Source organism: Marmota flaviventris, chromosome 6 (assembly GCF_047511675.1).
Source record: "Marmota flaviventris isolate mMarFla1 chromosome 6, mMarFla1.hap1, whole genome shotgun sequence".
In the NCBI taxonomy this organism is placed as follows: domain Eukaryota; kingdom Metazoa; phylum Chordata; class Mammalia; order Rodentia; family Sciuridae; genus Marmota; species Marmota flaviventris.
Window position 1 is genome coordinate 99114001 of NC_092503.1, and position 21252 is coordinate 99135252.

Consider the following 21252-nt stretch of genomic DNA (forward strand, 5'->3'; position numbering starts at 1 on the left):
ATCCTGAGGCCCACCTAACTTCCCAAGGACTTTGTGCCTGGCTTGGACCTTTTATTTTCAGTGCTATAGAAGAGTGGTGTCTGCATTGTATAAAACTGGCATGATTTTCATTAGGAAAAAAAAAAGTAAGAATATGTCTTCAGTACACAATGTCTACAAATTAGTGCAGTACCATTCATGGTCTTGCTTTTCTCTGGGTAGGGAAGGAATTTCAGAATGGACCTTGTAATTAAGGACATTTGATTCGAAAGTACTATTGGCATGTAATGTTAGAGTAGATGGACTATTCATGGACCTCTCCTTTTCATTTGTTCTAATTTCTATAACCATATGAAAGCCAGTAAAAGTAAACTTCACAAAAATCAATACAAAAAAATCTGTTGGAAAATCTTTCTAGAACAGTAAAGATATGAAACCTGGATATTTGTAACAGGGTGAGGAGAACTAGTTACCAGATTAAAGAGAGTGAACTAGATAAAAGAGAAATCGTTAAAAGACTCATATGAAATTAAGATACATTGTGATATATTTGCAGACCAACTACCTGTGTTGAACCATACACACACACACACACACACACACACACACACACAGATTTGCATTTGCAAACATTTTACAGTGCTTGAATATGTGTGTTAGTAAGGCTCTAATATGAGTGGGTTATTTTTTCCAATTCCATAATGGATATTGTGTATGACCTGGACACAGCTTATTAGATAAAAGTTCTCCACTTACATCTTTTAAATCCATGTCCTGTGAAAGGGAACATTATTCATTTCTGAAGATATCCTCTGTGTCACATTAGTAGGAAATGGAGCTCCAGGTTACCAGGCACTATCAGGGTTTTCCCAGTTCCACAAACATTTTGGTTATTTCACACTTCCCTAGTAATTAACATATTGCCTTAAGCAATTTGAAATTCATTTTGAATTTATTATGTAAAAACAACATTTAAAAAATTATTATCTGTATTTATTATTATTATCTGTATTACCTTTTGGGGGTTTGACCTACAAAAGGTAATGCAATCGATGTTTTGCTTCTGAAGGTGCCATAGGCTACTCCATGAGCACATATACCCACTGATCTACCTTGGCTTTGGATCTCAAAACTTGGATCCTTTCCAGTTTGAGACAGCAAGCTTAGCTAGGCCTTGGAAAAGGAGCTGATACATCCAGAAGTCCATGGTGAACATTATTCTGGCAATCACTGATATTCTGGAAATGAAATAACTGACCTTTTAAAAAATGTAAAATTGATAAGGTTTTTGTTGTAAAGCACATTTTTTCCCTTTTCCTTGAATTCTGCTTCATTTTTTTCTCCAAATTTACTACTTGCCAATTGTTCTTAAGAAATAGAGCCTAGGGTTGGGCTGCAGAGCACTTGCTTGGCATGTGTTTGATCCTCAGCACCACATATAAACCCATAAAATAAATGTCAATTGACAACTAAGGAATATTTGAAAAAAAGGAGAAAGAGCCTGAGGTCGTTGGATGGTGCTGAACTGAAGGAAGGTCCAGGAGCTCTGTAAGGCAAGAGAAACTCGTAAGAGATCTGTCAGTGCTGAGGTTGGGGATGAGCCCTATGGGCAATGAGTGAGAAAGCAGTGAAAGGAAGATGGGACCAAAGAGGTGCTCCAAGAAACTCCTTCTGTTACCCACTTCTCCTTCATGGCATTGGCCTGGATCAAGGTGCAGATGCTCTGATCCCTCTTCAGGGTTAGTTCAAGGGGGAGGTGATTAGTACCTACTCAGTGATCATAGATTGCTCAGAGCAAAACATTCTCACCACTGAAATAGATTATCTTTCACTATAAAAAGTTCACGTACTCCTGAGGAATACCCCTAGACTCTAATCACATATCCCTAGGAGTCAAGTATTTATCTTGCCTGACTACTTTATCTTTGATAAAGGTTAAAATTAAAAGTGCTGAATAAAAAAGGATCTTGAACATTAAAATCCTTGGCACTTGATTCTGAAATTTAACAGAATCTTTTAAAGCAGAAAAATATATATTTTCAGAATTCACCATTGAGTTTAAACAGTCTTACACATAATGGCTTAGAACAATTAGTTATGTAAATGGATGCTTTACATAATATGATAATAAATTCAAAATCATGAGGTTGTTTTTCTCTAAGTCAAAAGTACATTGAACCTCTGACTCAGAACGAAAGCTCCAACATTTAATGCTTTATGTACATAACTTTATGTAACTTTTAAGAAATATTTCTGTATTAATCTTAACCTTTATTGTAATACGGCTCTTAGAAACAATATTAAAGATCTTTTATAACATGATTATCCCTGGTTATATAAACTTATTGGGAAAAATATTTTGGTCATTAAGTACTGCACCAGAGGGCTTAATCTGATCCTTAACTGCAAAGATTTGACACTAATTATGAGTGAATATTCAATTTATCTAATCAACAACAACAAAATTTTTCTTACAATAGAGAGGGCAGTATGATGTGATTATAGAATTCTCAATATGATTTGTTTTTACTTAAAAACTGCATCATGAAAAAAAAAAAAAAAAACTGCATCATGAGTACTCTTCACAGCAACGGATGTGTAATCACCTTGGGTTTGATAAGAAATTTCCTATGAAGATAGTACACTCAGGCATAAATAACTTTTAAAAGTATAATTGTTGAACAATTGACATGATGTTACACACATGGAACACCATAACTAGAGAAACACATTTCATGGAAAACTTAAAAGACCTTCAAACTTCAAAATTTATAAAGAAAATTTAAAGAATAAGAATACGTGGCAAATCAGGGGGCATCTTTTGCCCCCTATTAGTAGCAGTAGTTATCTAGAAGACAAGTCCCTTTGAACTTTGAGTAAGTGTTTTTCATGCCTTTGTACTTCATTTTCTGTGGTAAATAAAGTAATAAAATTGACAAATTAGCAATATTTCTCCTGTTTATATAATGGCTCTTAAAAACACTATTATTTTGCTTCATGCAACTTGAGAACCATTTGAACATAAGCTGCTGGAATTATTATTATTTTTTTGAGTTGTGACTTGTGACTTGTAGGAAGTAGAAAAGTCATCAGTTGTGAAATTAACTTTCATAAAAAGCTTTCTAAATTGTAACAACTAGCCAGATATTTTTGAAAAGCAATTGAATATTATTATGATATACACCAAATGCAAAACATGGTATTATTACACTAGTATCAAAATACTAATAGCCCTCCTTGTAATTTGGATCAAACAACTTTGGGGTTTTTGCCATTCTGAAGTTTCAGATTTAAGCATATTCAGAGTACATTTTATGTGGATTTTCTTGATCATCTTTACAACAATGTACACTGGGAGTGAAACTTGATATCATTGTGGTGAACACAGCAATGAACTTACCAACAATTTGTGACAGGTATTTAGTATCCAGAAATTCTTCATGTTTTGTGAAATTTGAAAGTAATTTTTCTCACAAACTTGCTATAATCTATTGTCAAGAATGAATGACTCAAATATCTGGATTTTCCTGGTTTTGTAGTAATTCAGAAATAATAAAGCTCAAACATAATATATATTAGGTAAAATTATTATCCCTATTGAAAATAAAATTTCAGTGACAATGACATCTTACTACATTAAGTTTTTAAAATGTAACAAAAAACAGAGATACATATTCAATTGTATAGCATAAAATGGCCCAACACAATCTTCATAACAAATCTTCTCATTTGTGTCATTAGCACATAATGAGGTAAGTAGTTGACCCTTTATTCCATCACATTCATAGGGCTTACAAACTTGTGTCTTTACCATTTGTCCTATTAAGGTACCCATACAAGTCCAGCTCTCTTAGGAAGTTCCAGGGTCCACATGTTGAGAGATACATACATGGTCCATTATTTCCTTTCCCAGAGTTTAAATACTGGCTTTATTTTATGATTTTCCTTCCAGGCAATGATCATTCTTAAAAACAATCTGCTTTCACAAAACTTAAATTTTAATAAATAAAACTGAGAATTTGAAAGTCTTAGTTAAAAACACAAGTCATTCAGGTTACTATAAGCATATGAGTGCCTGGACACGGGTCTTCTTTCACACTGCACTTATAACACAGTGGCACTTGTTTTATAAGCCATTATCTCTTTGAGTGAGATGACACTTGTGAGGTTCAGCATTGACACTCAGCCTCTTCTTTCAGACCTCCAACCAGGTTGACAGTAGTGATGATGGTGGTCCCTGTTGTAGATACCTGTGCAGTAAGAGACTTTATTTCACAAGGGCTAATAAATTGATGCCAAATGGTATCATTTTTAGCAGTGTTTCTCAAATCTTAAGGTGCTTGAAAATCACCTGTAGGTCTTGTTAACACATAGATTCCTGGGTACCACCCCAAGGTTTCTGGTTCAGTAGGTTTTGGTTTTGCATGTTTAGTAAGTTCCCCGGAGATGCTGATGCTGATTCAGGAACCACACTTTGAGAATCACTGATTTAGAGCAAAGAAAGTCTGATTTCAGATCAGTTATACAAATGCCACCTCTCTGAGTTTTCTTCTCTCTCTCTCCCCCCCCCATTCACTCTTAAATCTCTCTCTCTCCTTTAAATGGTAAGAACTAGGTTTAATAGTTTTTAAAATACTCACTCTTATTCTGAGCTTTACTTGTCTATTAAGGCATGTTACCAAAATATCTGAGATTTTTCTCAAACTATTTAAAGTGCTAACTTTTATCCCAATCTGAAAATTAAAACTCTCCTTTCATGCAACACACATAAGACAAAAAATTATCACATGTACAAAATACACTATTTGCACTGATAATAGTGGAGATATTTAGCAATGTAGTTCCATAAACCTGTATAAAAGGGTTGTTTTTGCTTTGAGTAGGAAAAGGCACAAGGTAACAGAATCCTAAATTCAAAAGATTATAAAATAAATCTGGATGCATTACTTTTCTCCGAAAATGATGAGTAGGGCAAAAAAGAGATAATAAAATATTAATTATCTTCTAAAAATATTCTGTCCAAATCTTTCTCAAATATTGTGTCCCTATCTTGTTTTAATACAATCAGAAGACTTGCTGATATACTATGAGATGAAGAGCATCGTTTTCATGAACCCTTCTTCTACTTTTAATGTAATTTCAAGGTGAATATTTGAATCAGAAGATTTTTGAAGAAGAACAAATCTAAAGTACTCAGTGCTTTGAGTTGTAGATCTATTGTTTATGCTACACATGCTCTACTCCTTTAGTTCATGTGTGAGTTGACAGCAAGGCTCTCTTTCCTCCTAACCACCTGAATCTCAGCACAAGCCCATTGGAAATCACTGGCATAGAGAGTGTAATTAAATGTATGGCCCATTTTCTGGTGAGGACCATCCTCCTTAGTTGTGCCACAGCACTGCCACATCAGGTAGCATCCCTTGAGTTGTGTGTCCTCTTGTGCTCTTCAACATGTCTCCCTGCCTAGATTACAGCTCTCTTGAAGGCACTCACCTCTTCCTTATTCCCTGTAACCTTGATTTTATCTTACTTTTAAATGTTAAAGTTTTTCCTAAGAGACAGAAATTATTACATATTAGGAGTTACTACAATTTTAAAATTTTAATATACTGTCTTACTGGTCATATGTTGGGGAAGAAATATTTGCAACAGTAAAGTTATAAACCTGAGAAAATTGCCATCAATGAGTGGTAAACTAGTGGAAAATAAGTTGAATAGTCCTTATTTTATGTGGTTTTGAAAGGTAGTTTATAAATTTTCTAATGTAATATTTTATTTTATATATATTCTTTCAGATGTCACATTGTATTGATAGTATTTTGTGAGTTTTTTTTTTAAATGTGAAGTTGTTAATATATGGTAGTTGTTAATCAAGAGTTAGTAATTGCTATCTCTTTTAGTAACCAAAAGAAAATCACTGAATAATACTTGGTGATTTTTAACAGCCAATTTGAATGTGTGAGATTAAAATAACAAGGGATTATAAAAAGGATTAGAAATGTTCAAACATTTAATTGACACACGTTTAAATACATGAAGCTAAAAGTCAAATAGCCTGAAATAAGTTCAGTAATGTTAAACTTCTAACATGTTCAAGTCAAAAGTTGAGATTAGTTTAAACTCACTTTTTTTTTTTTATTTTCAAAGAGCAATAAGTTATTTAAAAAAAATCAATGAATAATTTTAGCTTCAGATCATTAGGGTAATAAAATTTCTTTTACAGATATTTTTAAAAAGAATAGTTTGACTCAGGTATCCTCGTCATATGAATAAATATTCTACCAGTTTTGCAGTGGTCCTGCCCCGTTGGCTGCTGGGAGTGTGCTTATGCTGGTGAGCACAACTTGCTCTGAGAGTTTTGAAACATTATCAAAGTTGCTGATCTGGGTGGTCAGAGACTTCCTGCTCTCTGTGCTTGTCCTTCCCCGGGTGAGACGATCCTCCTGGCGATGGTGAGCTCCAAGGCAACAGCAAGAAAATGCAGCTTTAAATTCCTCCCGAAATTTTCCTGGGAGAATGAAAGAGAAAGGAATTATGCATAAACGTTTCAACAAATACTGCTTAAGGTACAACTGAGGAACTCCCCTGAGCCAAATTACCAATGAGGAGCAATGTTTTACAAAGATGGAAAAAATGGGAAAAGGAAATTAATGTTATTGGTAGATTCTTGTAACAATGAGACTTCTTCTATGTGATGCTCATTGTTTGTTTCATTCCTTTTAGATCATACCCCATGTATTTATGAATTTAATTGTATTTAACTATATAATTACAATAAAAATGATCATCTATAGAGGCATACTCAGATACATTATTTTTATTCAAAAATAATGAAAGCCATGTTATGCATTGCCCAAATTGTACAGAAATGACTCCCTCAATTTCATTCTAAAAAAGATACTAATGGCACACAAAAGTTCAACAAAATATCTAGAAAATATATCAAACCATTTATAAGCATTATAACTTATATCAGAAGAAAATACAGAAGGGGGGAAATCTTTAGAAGTCTGGATCAAAATTATTGATGGACAACTAGAAAGTTGTGAAATGAAACAATCACCTTTATTAGAGCTAATGACAGTGCTGGAAATCATCACTTCTTTTCTTTGTGCCTCAGTTAACTTTGCTGGGTTACCAAGTATTTACATAAGAATATGAATGTTAAAGCATCAGGATACCCCAAGTTTCAGCAATTATTGGCTGTTTTCCCTAACTCATTCTTAAACCCATACCAGAACTTTGACTTGGCAATAAAATGAATTGTTATTTTTACATATAAAAATATCATATATTAAGCTTATAGGTTAGAGAAGAAGATAATCAAAGATGTAGTCAATGAAAATGCAATTATAAAAGTCAGGCAGGTAAAATAGAAAGAAAACAATAGTTATTTAAAATAATGTTTAAAATCATATTTTTTTCCATAGACTTCAATGAAACAAACAATGAGCATCACATAGGTAGAGTGAATAATTTATAGATGTGTGTATGTACATGTTGCTTACCTTATGTATAATTTATTAACAATAGTTTTTGTGGTCAGTGAGACCACACAATTTGGAAAAGGAACAATAAACAGATAAAAATTATTTTATACAATTGTGAATCATTAAGTTTAAAGTAGGACACACAAGATTCTATGTTATTCATTTCTTACAAATTTCACTTTCTTCCTATTTCAACACTTTTTCTAAATTTACCAGAAAACAAAACAAAACAACAACAAAAAAAAAACACTTAGATAATTTTCTCTGACGAGTGAGGTAATGTGTTTCTTCTCAGAAAAGAAGACACTCAAGCAAATCAGGTCAGAGGAAAATTTGTTTCAAGTAGCAACAAAGCTCTTCACATACTTCAAGATTGTTCCAAACTTTTGGTTATCGATCCCTCAGCCTCTTTTAGAATTATGGTTTATAGAAAAAATAGTTGAAAACTTACCACTGAGAAAATTGTAAATAATGGGGTTTGCAGCACTATTGGCATATACAAGCCAGTGGGAAAATGTAAACCAAGCATATACAGTCTCTCTGTCTTCAGTGTGGGCAAACATTCCAAATACTCTGTAGGAAAAGAAACAAAAACAGAAAATCCAGAGTGATTCTGGGAGGCACATTTTAAATAATCAATTCAAAGGTGAGCAGGGCCCTTGGTAGGCCTAACCCCTAGTCCTCTGAGCAGGTATCTATCACTGATAATTTCATGACAGCAGAGTCCCTTTAGAATAGCTTCAGTACCTGAACAGAGACACCATGGTTCAATCAGTAAGTCAAAAACTGAGTAAAATCAGAGGGGCGGCAAATGCAATGTTTTATGGTAAAAAAAAAAATACAGAAATCGAATATATATCCTTCTTATTTCATTTTGTTTCTAAATACAATTGTACAATGTTTTGTTGATATTCACATACTATTGTGATTTAAAAAGCACTTCTTTTAAGTAATACTTCTTATTTGTTGTATTTGACTGATCACGCAAAAAGTTAAGTTTCAAGAAAAAGAAGCTAGGATATTTTTGTATGTGACAGAGAAAGAAAAAAGCATTTAATATTCAGGGCAAACCTAGAGCTAAGTATTTTAAGAAAATGTATGTGGTAAAGAGAAGAACGATTTTCAAGATTCTTTTTAAAACATTTTAACTTTGTGGGAAAGAAAACACTCAAAAGCTTGAAAATATTTTAAATTGAACTTGGACTTTTTCCTTAGAAAGCTATTTGTTTTCCTTGGATAGGATGATATTTAACTCAGAAGTATAAGATAAATATTACTGACAAGTAAGTATTTGGAAATAATGAAAGGAAAAGGTACAAGTGCTGAGATATAGGAAATTCAAATGAACAACCAAGAGAGCAGTAAATCCACTTTTTGTTGAATTTTGACTGGTAATAAAGGAGAGAGAGATAGAGAGTAAGAAACCCACCCATGAACATAGCATATTTTCTTATAACATTCTTAAGAACAGAACACAACATCTAGCAAAAGTTCAGAATAAATTTGTATGGGATTTCTCTGAGCAAGAAAAATAAGAAGGGGTGATTATGGAAAGATATGAAGGCAAAACAATTTTCATGATCTAGCATATGGCTCAAGGAAAAGCCACCCAAAAATCTTATACCTTTAAGGTTGGGATGGCAGTAAATAATATTATTGAACAAAAGTTTATTTTCCACTTTTTTTTCTCTATTGAAAAATCAATTAGGCAATCAAAAACAAGGGCCAAAGAGAATGAGAAATTTTTGGAGCTGGTTCTACCACCTTTAGTCAGTTTCCAGCCAAAGCTGCTGCTCTCCAGAGTCCCCAGCTGTGAGGAATATGATATTGACTCTGAAGCAGGAAAGAAAAGCAGCAATTCAAGGTTCAGTTTGAAGTCTATTATAAACAGAATTAGTATAGCCCTGGGACCTGTCTATTTGCAATATTTTTGCTAATTCCCAATAAAGTTGACTGGTCCTGAAGTTCAGAGTAGACCACTGCCTTTGCAATCACTTTTACTGTCATATTGACCCATTATCTGAACTTAATAGTAGTCATGTCTGCAGCATAACAAATTCTATACTTTCCCCCATTGAAAAATGTTGTGCTAATTTTTATTAACCTTCAATTTGAGATTATTTCAGTAATTTAAAGGGATTTTCTCTTCTAAGGTTAGACATTCAGCACATAATATCTGTTTTGATTACTTTTTTGTTGTTGTTTAGTGCTTCAAACAAAAGCTTATCTCTTTTTATCCTTTGGAGAGAAGTTTTTCATGATTGGCTACTCTTTGAGAACAAAGTTTTGCAAAAACCATTTGTTCCCATCAAAAAAGAACTCTGTAAGCTGTAAATGAGGTGTTTTTTTGTTTGTTTGTTTTTGTTTTGTTTTGTTGGCATTAGAACTTTTTCTGCATCTTAGGCTTAGCAATTAGCTTGAGGAGGTTAGAGGAAAGGTCTGTTTTATGTCTGCCATTCAACTGAGAATCTGCATGAACAAGAGCACATGTCAATGTACTCTCAAAGGATATTCACCTTACCTGCTGGTAACAACAGCATAACTGAGTTATCTGGCCTGACAAGCTATCAAGGCAGAAAGTGGAGATTTTGGGTTTTGCCAACAACAACAACAAAAGTTCTTAATTAAAATGTCAAGTCACTTTATTTTCAAATAGTTGATGTCCTTTACCTCTTTAGTACATTGAGGATGCTAATCGGCAGATAACAAATTGCAAACACCAAAAGCACCACCATCAACATCCTGGCTGTTTTCCTTCTGGCTCGGATCTGCTTGATTTCAGCCGCCACAGCACTAATCCGGGACTTGGTAGGCTGCCCTGGTCCTCGGGGCTGTGAAACCGGCTGCAGGGGCTTCCATTTTCTCTGAACTACAGATGATGTTCCAGGAATCTGAAAGGAAAGGGAATTCTTTATTGGTACTTGGTTTAGGAAAGTTCCACTTTGGAGAAGTCATTAGAAGACACAGGAAAGGGTCTCAGACTCTGGCTGTCTGGGAAGTTTGAGCACCTGTTTCTCCAGAGCATTTGCTAGGTTGAGTATGTTCCTGGCATTCATTTACTCGAATGCCAAATGGGTGTTGGAGGGAAAAAATAATAATAATTAAAAATAATTTTGTCGAGGCATACCGAGAACAGCAAATGGAAAATATATCTTCTCATATAAAGAAAAGCAAAACGTGGGGGGAAAGAATGCTAAGAAAAGGGCAACCATATCATCCCACAAGGAATTCTAGATTCAGATCCCTTGACTAAATTTACAGAGAAAACCCTAGCAGGTAAAGGAAAAAGTAACGTGAAGGGATTTTTTTTCATGCATCAATACTGCCATCTGCTGTCAGAAGAAGAGAGAGGACTTAAGAATCAACTGCTTTTTGTTAAGGTTTTGTGTTTCGCAGATTTGGACAAAGCAAATCTTTGGGGTGGGGGCCGGAGGAGACAAATATTCTCTGTTGTTTACAATTTTTAGTAATGGAATTGTTTAAAACCAATTTTTCAGTTCAGCCTTTTAAAATGCACACATGCAAAAATACTGAGAATCCTTTGTGGTCTTACATTAACATTTCAAATAGCTAGAATTTGAAACAACAGTTATACAACTTGTACTTTTCCATTTCTTTTCAAAGTTATTTGATAATAGCAGGGAGTCCTGCCAAGTATAATATTTTCTTAATTATAAGCTCATGAAGATTGATAGGGTTTAGTGAGCAAAACAATAAAATTCAGCATGCCTAATTTTTTTTAAGAGGAAAATGTGCCAACAAGCACACCATACGGCTGTCTAACTTCTATTAAGATTATTCAGCTGTTGCTTTTATCTCTGTGCTGCACGCCAGGACAGACCAATGTGTCCCTGTGGTCTCTCAGAATGAACGTTAGATGGATTCTGTTGCTTTTACACCACAAGATCAAAGTCTGTTAGATAATCTTTAATTTGAGAACAAAATTTTACTTTGATGTCTACACAGCAGAAATAAAAGATGCTCCTTTTGACCATCTTCTCTCTTGAAGAATAGTCCATGATGCTAATGAAAACCTGAACTTTAATAGAAAACATCTAATAAATGATTTTCCTCCTCCCTCTGTATGTCCTGTTATGTTGACTACCCTTTTCACACAGTGGTGGTACAGTTCAGTCTTCTCATGTAGTGGTTAAGGGAAGATAGGAGCTGAGAAGCCCTTCCTCTTTTGTGACTCTTTAAGCATTGTTTTTTTTTAAGCAATTGAGATGAAGCAGCAATGGATGCTGGAAAGTTCCAGAACTCTAGCATGAAAGCCCCCAAAGTGCCTGCTAAATGGTCTTGAACTATTTTCTAAATGATCTCAGAGAGATCATTTAAACTTTTGTGATTCTATTATTGAGTGTTTCCCTGAAGGAGAGAACCAACAATCTGCATCTGATGATTATAGAAACCATCCGAAACAGTTCCCATGAAGAGAATCTACCACAGGGAGCACAGTTATGGTCCCAGCAGTCATTAAAAAAAAATTCAGTGATGCCCCTTTTCAGATCATAACCTAAACAAAGGACAGAAAAGATGCTCAATCTTGCAACTTATTTTGAGGACACATAACTGTTCTCCACTGACAAGCTGAACAAAGAAATTGAATATCCAGAGAAAACTGGCATAAAATTAATTAGGAGTTACTGACATTAACTAAATTTTAGGAATAATGAATAATTGTGAGTGATTCTTAACTCATAACTAAATCAGATTATAATCTCATTTTATAGGTTTTGATCATGTAGGTACTGAGAAGGATTATATCAAAGTCCCTATCTTTAATGTGTGAAACCAGAATTTGCAGTCAGATCATCAAAACTCATGTTTTTCTATTGTGATGCAAGTTTTTCATTTGTAAACTTGTGCAAAGTGATTTGGGATGGGAGTCAGTAAAATTTTGAATACATGTTTAGTTACATGGAAACAGTAATAATGATACAAAAGACATGAAAGGTTAATCTTGAGAGGCTGCTTTTGTGGGAAGGTCTTTTCCTTGCCATGTTGGTCAGGGCTCCATAATCTTTAACTGTGGAGAGCACATTCACAGACACAACACTTTTATAGCACTATTTTAAACATTATGAATCATCTTTCACAAGAAACTATGTCCTAAAAGAGGAATTACCACCATTATGAATTTGAAATATCATGTAAATGATGGACTTTGGAAACTACACTGTCAGAAAAAGTATTTGTGACCAGAATGAAGCTACATGAAAAGGGAAAACATGCTACAAACATTAAAAAGAGAATAAGGACTTTTATGAACAACCAGTAAGTTTGCCAACTTACATGAAATGGGCAAAGTACCCCAAAAAGGATTACCCAAAGCTGAGATTGTGCAGTATTTAACAAACCTTGCTGAAAAAAATCTGCAAGTCTATATAGATTCATTGATTAATCCTATGCAACAAGAAAAAAATAAATAACATATATGTTTTGGGATTCCTTACAAAATTCATAGACAATACTGTGCAGAAAATTTTATGAGGTTGCACTTACCTTGATAATCAAAGAAATGATAACAGAGGAAAACTACTAATCAAATATCCCTCATTAATAGAGAAAAAAAATATCCTTAAAAACATATTTTCAAATCAAATCAGCAATGTGTAAATACGATGATTCAGTTTGCTCACTTGGAATGTTTCCATCAGTAGTTTTGACTTTACTTTGAAATATCAGTTAATAAAATTTATCATATTAATGGTATAGAAATGATAAATTCAATAGATAAAAGCACTTGAAAAATTCAACATGGGAATTTGAAAATTTCCCATTCATGATTTAAAAAACTCTCAGTAACCAATAAAAGGAAACTTTCTCAATCTTCTATCACCCTACTAAATGATGAAAGATAAGTACATTTTTATAAATCTGGGAGTAATGAAGTTTTCCTATACTATTTCTAATCAACATTGTATAAGAGTTTTCGACCAGTATAAGAAGACAAGAAAAATAAATAAGAGGCAAACATATTGATTCTATTGAGAAGAAATCATTGCTTACAAAGAAAATCTGGACACAATCATGCCAGAACTAATAAATGAATTTAGCAAGATGAAGAACACAAAATCAATTGTTATATCTCTATACTGGTAATAAACAAATGGAAAATTAAATTATAATATAGACATTTCATTCATACATAAAATTCAGACAAAATATGTGCACTGAAAACTATTAAATGTGGTTTGAAGACCTAATTAATGAAGATATTCATGTTCTAGAAGATTTAGTATTGTTAATATGCTAATTTTTCAAAAATTGATCCATATATTTAATGCAAAAATTCCATTCAAAACCACAAACTCTTTTGTATTTTTGTAGCAATTGAAACACAGTTTTTAAGTTTTTGTGTGTGTAAAATGTAAAGGACCTGTAATACAAAACATTTTTGTTAAAAGAACGAAGTTGGAGAACTGATATCATCTGATTTCAAAACAGTGTGTGCTTATGTGTATGTATTAATTGTGTGTATTCAGAGGACTAGTCTGATTTTCACATTTTCAATTACCACTTTAAGAAGGTGTCTAGGGAAAGAGACATCTAAAAAAGTGCAAAGAATTGTCATGAGACCAAATACAGAATCATTCAATGGCCAGAAAGGAGAGGATAACCATTTAAAGGAAAGAGATGCAGAAAGACATACAGAAGGGTCAGGGTAGGGAGTATATGGACAGTGAAACCGTGAACACCATTGTTTAATTTTGTAAAAGTATCAAGCAAGAAAAATTTTAGGAAATTATTCTTTAAGAATCATTGGTGACTATAGTGAAAGCTGTTTCACTACAGTGACAGAACTTGAAACATGAACAAAGGTCCTGAGAAATCAGTGTTGTTGAGAGAAAAAGAAGACAAGTGAAAAAAAAAAAAAAAAGAAGCAAAGAGTGAAACTGGTATCTAGGATGGTCTTGAGAATTTGGATGACACTTTTTCTTACCATGTAACAAATGACTGCACCAGGAGGAGGAGTCTCAAGTCTCCTTTGTCCTTACCCTGTTCCTTGATTCATTACCCATTTCATCAGTACAGAGTGCAGCAGACACTTGACAGGTGCTGGCTGTCTTACATGAAACAATAACCACACATTTCTCTGTTTGGCAGGGAAAGTGGGACTTTTTCTTTTTCCCCACACTCAACAACATTTGAGGATGATTGTGTTCCAACACCCCAGTGACTTTTTCTCATTAAACTCTATGACTTTTTGTAATTAAAAAAAAGAAAAGAAACAAAAACAATAAAAAATAAAATAAAAAACTTGGCACTACTGTGTTAGAATTAAGATCCACATGCTAAGTTCTAACAACAAGGATTATAACAATGTTTGTTGTCCCTTCTCTGTTAACTTCATTCTCACAGTGAATACCCACTTTAAGAGCCAATAGCCTTATGGATTGCCACTGCTATAACTGATCTTCTCAGCTAACCCCAAACCTTTTTTTGGGTTCCCTGACCATCTCCAGATCCATTGGTCCAACCTTATCTGTCATTCAGGGTACTAGTTCTTCCTTGTAGAAATATACTTCCTTTCTCCTTTCAGACAACTAATATTTATTGTCCATTGACTAGGCTCTCTCACCTCCTGCACTTCTAGGGATATAGCCTCCACTCATAGACAAACCTTGGGTAGTTTTTAATTATACTCTTTCATTACATGGACCTATCAAATTGCATTTAACTCTTTTTCCCTTCTTACATATTTAGCAGAATTTTCAAAGAGAAATCTCCATCTTTTTAATTTTTTATTTAAAAAATCAATTTTCCTTTCTTTTTTAGAAACAGGTTGAACATACCATAAATTTATGGTTTTAAGGAGTAGAAATAAGTAGTTTTTACTATACTTACAGAGTTGTACAACCACAACACCATCACTACCTAATTCCAAAACATTTTCATCATTCTGAAACACAGCTCTAAACTCATCAGTAATCATTCCTCATTGTCCCTTTCTGCCACACTTGGTAAGCACAAATCATTTTGTCTTTATAAATTTGTCTACTCTCAATACTTCACATAAATGAAAAGAGCTTTATTGTATGTGATCTTTGTACCTGGCTTCTTTCATTTAGTATCATGTTTCAAAAATCACTTATGCTGTGGTTTTGTGTCAGAACTTCATATCTTTTCATAGCTGAATAATACTCTGTGGTGAGTATAGACCACAATTAGTTTATCCAGTCATTCATTGATGAACATTTGGGTTATTTCCGCTTTTGGCTACTATTATTTATACTGCTGTGAACAGTGTTGTGTAAGTATTTGTGGGGACATGTTTTCAGTTCTTTTGGCCATGTACCTAGGATTGAAATGGTGGGTCATATAGTAGTTCTTTAAAATTTTGGAGAACTATCAATATGTTTTCCTAAGTAGCTACCTATTTTGCATTCGCAATGGCAATGTACAAGAATCTGATCTCTCCACATTTTTACAACCAAAATTATCCTTTAAAATTTGGGAGGCTGTCCCATTGATTATGAAAACATAGATATTGTGGTTTGGTTTGAATTTCTCTAATAATTAATAAAGTTGAAAAGTTTTCCATGGGTTTATTAGCCATTCATATATCTTTTATTAAAACCTTTGAATAGAAGAAATTTGTATTTAAATTTATGCACACTTTTTTTCCTTATTGTTCATTCATAAGAATTCTTTATAAATTCTAGAGACAAGTCTCTTAACAGATAAATGATTTGCAGATATTTTCTGACATTCTGTGGATTTTCTAATGATGTACTTTGAAGCGGAAAAGTTTTAATTTTGATGATGTCTAATTTATTTGTCATTTTATGCTTGTGGTTTTAGAGTCATATTTAAGAATTCCTTGCCTGAGCCACTGCATGGTGGAAACCTATGTTTGTTTGTTTTTTTTTCCTAGAAGTATTTTAGTGTTACTCATACATTTCAACCTATGATTCTATTTAAGTTAAATTTTGTATATGGTGTGAGGGGATTCCAACTCCATTTTTTTGTGAGTGGTTATACAGTTGTCCTAGCACCACTTGCTGACAAAACTGATTCCCCTCAGTGAGTTATGTTGTAACCCTTGACAAAAATAAATTGACCATAAATACTCAGGTTTACTTGTAGACTGTGAATTCTATTCTACGGAGCTATCTGGCTGTCTGTATGTAAGTAGTATATTACTGTCTTGATTACTACAGTGCTATCTTAGGATTTTACATTGTGAAGTAAGTTTTCCAACTTGTTTTTCTTAGACAAGATCATTTTGGCTATTTTCTGTTCATTATATTTACATATTAATTTTTAGTATTAATTACTTGTCTATTTCATAAAGGAAAAAAAAAAAAAAAACAGACACCTAGAAATTTATAGGGATTGTATTGACTCCATAAGTCAATTTGGTAATAATTTCTGCCATACCAATATTCAGCCTTTTTTGTTCTTTATCAAATTGAAGAACTTCTTTTTAGCCTAGTTTTTTGAGAGCTCTGATCATGAACGTTGTATTTTGTGAAATGCTTTTACTGTATCTGTTGAAATGATCCTGTGAGTTTTTCCCTTTATCCTATTAATATTATGCATTACATTGATTGATTTTCATTTATTAGACCCACTTTACATTTTTAGGTTAAATCACACTTGGTCATCATGTGCAACCCCTTTTATACATTATTGGATTTAGTTTGATAATATTTTGCTGAGTACTTGACATCTCTGTTAATATTTAATTAGAATATAGTTTTCTTTGGTTTTAGTGGAAGGGTATGCTTTCTCTTGACCTTAAGGAATGAGTTCTCTTGTCTTCTATTTTCAAAAGTTCGTGAAGTATTTGAAGTATTTGTATTAATATTTAAATGTTTGGCAGAATTCAGTGAGAAAGTCAATAGATGCTTATAGATATAAATTTTCCTCTCAGTTCATATTTTACTAAACTCTATATACATATTTGGTATATTGTGTTTTAATTGTCATTGATTTCAAAATACTTGTTTTCCTTGTATAATTTCTTCTCTTAACTATTGGTTATTTCAAAGTATTTAATTTTAATTTTCTTACATATGTAAATTTTCCATTTTTTGTGTGTATATGTGTGGTAGAACTGGGGATTGAACCCAGAGCCTTTCATATGCTAAGCAAGTGCTCTAACCATTGAGCGACATCTTTAGCTCCCAAATTACTTTTCATGGTTATTTTATAATATAATTCTATTGTGATAGGAACTTGTACTTTTTATTATTATAGTCAGTTAACATGTACCAGTGCTTGTTTTATGAAGCCCTATCGTATGATTTGCTTGAAACATGCATTATATGCATCTGGGACAAATGTATATTCTACTCTTTTTGGTGACATTTGGCAGATATTTGTTAAGTCTAGTGATTGATATTCTTATTCCAATCTTCTAATTCCATTTTGATCTTCTGCCTACTTTTTCTATTCATTAGAGTTACTGGAATAGTGGAGTTTTCAATTGAAATTGTTGAACTACTTATTTATTTCACAAAAACTGTTAGTTTTTGCTTGGTCTGTTTGAGTTTCAGTTATTAGGTCCATTTGTATAAATAATTTTTGTATCTTCTGGATGAATTGATTCTTTCATCATCATGAATTATTTCTCTTTACCAGTAATGTTTTTTTATAACTTATTTTGGCTAATATTAGTATAACCACTTCAGTTCATTTTTGAGTCCTTTTTACATGGTACATTGTTTTTCCACTATTTTACTTTTTACCTATTTGTATTTTTAAACATAAGGAGTATCTCTTGTAGACAGAGAAAGTTGTTTGTTGGTTGGTTGGTTTGGTCTACTCTAATATTCTATGCCTTTTGATTAAAACATTTCACCTATTTATATTTAATATAATTATTGAGAATATGCAATCTGGTTTTATTTTGAGCCTTTCATTGGCAAATTTATTGGATCACCTTATGGTTGGCACAATTAGATAATTTTACTTTCAAAGTAGAACTTAGTAAGCTAATTAACTGATATACTTCCTAAAGAAGGATTTTAAAATTCTTTTTATTTGTTCCAATTACTTATACATAATAGTAGAATGTATTTTGACATGTTATACATATATGGAGTATCACTTCTCATTCTTCTGGTTGTACATGATGTAGAATTGCATTGGTCATGTAATAATATATGCACATGGGAAAGTAAAAGTCTGATCCATTCTACTATCTTTCCTATTCCCATTAGCCCTCCATTCCCTACTTCCCCCTTTGTCTAATCCAAGTTACTTTGATTCTTCCCTACCTAACTCCCTCATTGTGAGATAGTATCCACATATCACAGACAACATTTGGCCTTTGGCTTTGGGGAATTGGCTTATTTCATTTAGCATGATAGTCTCCAATTCCATCCATTTACTGGCAAATTCCATAATTTCATCTTTCTTTATGGCTGAGTAGTATTCCATTGTTTATATATAACAAATTTCTTTATCCATTCATAGGTTGAAGGTTTCCTAGGTTGGTTCCATAGTTGAGCTATTGTTCATTGAACTGCTATAAATATTGATGTGGCTGAATCACAGTTGTATGCTGATTTTAAGTCCTTTGATTATAAAACTAGGAGTGGGATAACTGGTTCAAATGGTGGTTCCATTTCAAGTTTTCTGAAGGATCTCCATAGTGCTTTCTAGTGTGGTTGCACCAATTTGCAGTCCCACCAGCAATATATGAGTGCACATTTTCCCCCACATTCTCATCAACATTTACTGTTACTTGTATTCTTGGATGATTGCCATTCTGACTGGAGTGAGATGAAATCTCAGTGTGGTTTTAATTTGCATTGATGCCAATTTAATTTCAATAATATACAAAATGTTTGCTCCAATATAGCTACATTCATCCTCTTCCTTCTTTTCAATTGTATCTTTATACATCATAAACTGAATCTTTATTATTTTATGCAAGTGTCTTTTAATTTAGATATAAGAAATAATTACAGATAAAATACATGTACACTATTTTTATATTTACCTATGTATTCACCTTTACTGGTGCTCTTTATTTCTTGGTGTGGACTTGAATTACTGCCTTCATGATTCTGCCTTGCAATTGTGATTGACTATTTCTCACACTAGACTTATTTGTTATCACTTAACATTACTGTGTTAATTTTAAGTTCTCCAAGAAGAATATTAAAAAATAAAAATAGACATAAGAGGGTAAGGAAAGAGCTGGGAAGTAGAAGGTCTTTCAAACTCTTCTGAAAGTAGAAATATAGTCTCAGACCCAAGTATACACTATAGTTCATCCCAAATGCCTCTTGCAGTACCAGAAACAGTATGTGCTTAATAAATATTTATGAGATGAATTAACAAAAGTTCATGCAGTCTTGAAGATTGAAGTGTTGTTAAACTCTCTGAAGGATCAGAACTGGAAATAATGCTGACACTATGCACACAGGGCCAAGCAAGCCAACGTTAAGAAGTTCTTAAACAGAAGATTTTAGAGAACAGTCTGTTGAGTTTTCTAAGTCATATTGTCAAAAAAAAAAAAAAAGTAAGTAATTGATTTCAGCAAAGCAATAGCTAATTCTTTTAATGAGGCTTAAAGTTCTTGAGAAAGTTGAACAAGGGCACACAGTTCACTTACTAATAATCTTATGCTTACCAATTCAAAAGTATATAACAGATTCCCTCCATCTCCGTAATTTTAAACAAATAGGACAGGCCTTCATTTGATGGCTCACTTGATGTAGCCTATGGCACACATAATGCCTTACAACTCTGTTTATAGTCACTAGCAGTTGGAAATTGAGAGTTGCTCAAGCAGAATTCTACATAATTACCCATTTGGGGTTAATTTACTTTATTGTGGCTGCTAAAGTGAGCTCAGCTGAATTTGCCATTTTCCATTCCAATCTGTTTTGTAAATGTTTTTACTTTCACAGCCCAGGCATTTTACTGCAATCTTCTGAATCATGTGGTTTGCACTAACCAGGACAGTTCATCAACAAGAATGTGGATTATTTCTGAACCTCTAATACAATTTTGAAGTATTTTAGAGTTCATGCAATTGTGAACTATAAGCTTAATTAAGTTATGAAGACATAAATTGTTTGGAGCTTGGTAGTCATTCATTTATTCAAAAATGGTTTTGGAATACTTTCTATGTGAGGCATCTCGTAAGGAATGGGGATACAATGGTAACAAGGCAGGTACCACCCTTAAGGTGTTTTAAATGAATGTTAATTTATAAATAAATAAGGAAATATGAGTTTCTATTATGCATAATGCACTAATGAGTAAAAATGTGGAAGGGGATGCTCTTAACACTGAGCAGTTTCAGCATCTCAATCTAAATAAAAATATCTTCATTACTCTGTGCTCACTGAATATTTTTTCTTCCACAGTAATTTTTTCTAGGTTTTCTTAAAACATCTCTGAGTTAACTGGGCAATGTATTCTTCCATGTCCCCCTTCACTTAAACCCTAAATACTTTCTCATATCTTCTCATTTTTTAACTAAAGCATTTATTGAGCAACAGATATGTATTGAGCATTGTTAATTGTAGTGATACAAACATGAAGGCTATAGTGTATTATCTTAATTTAATACAGTAAAAGAGTCATTATAAGGTAATTTACAAGTGCTATGAAAGAGGTTCATTTATAAAAAGGCAGTCCTATTCAACAATTCAACACATTATTTCAGAAATATAAGCAGAATTGGTTTAAAAGCCAAATAACAGCATATACTATTAAGGTATTTTATTTAATGAGCAGTCTCTATGCTTTAGGTCCTTAATTAGTCTAATGTATGTAACCAATCTGTGAGGTGGATGCTATACAACCCCAC

General features: G+C 33.0%; 1 protein-coding gene across 1 annotated transcript in view; it reads right to left on the minus strand.

Moving 5' to 3' along the window:
- Window positions 1-4174: 4174 nt before the first annotated feature.
- Window positions 4175-21252, minus strand: part of Hcrtr2 (hypocretin receptor 2) — a 94911-nt gene continuing 77833 nt past the window's right edge. The window contains exons 5-8 of the mRNA XM_027938267.2: window positions 10140-10360; window positions 7921-8042; window positions 6262-6487; window positions 4175-4229 (exon numbers count right to left, since the gene is read on the minus strand). Of these exons, the coding sequence (XP_027794068.1) occupies window positions 4175-4229; window positions 6262-6487; window positions 7921-8042; window positions 10140-10360 (624 nt within the window). The remainder of the gene's footprint in view (window positions 4230-6261; window positions 6488-7920; window positions 8043-10139; window positions 10361-21252) is intronic.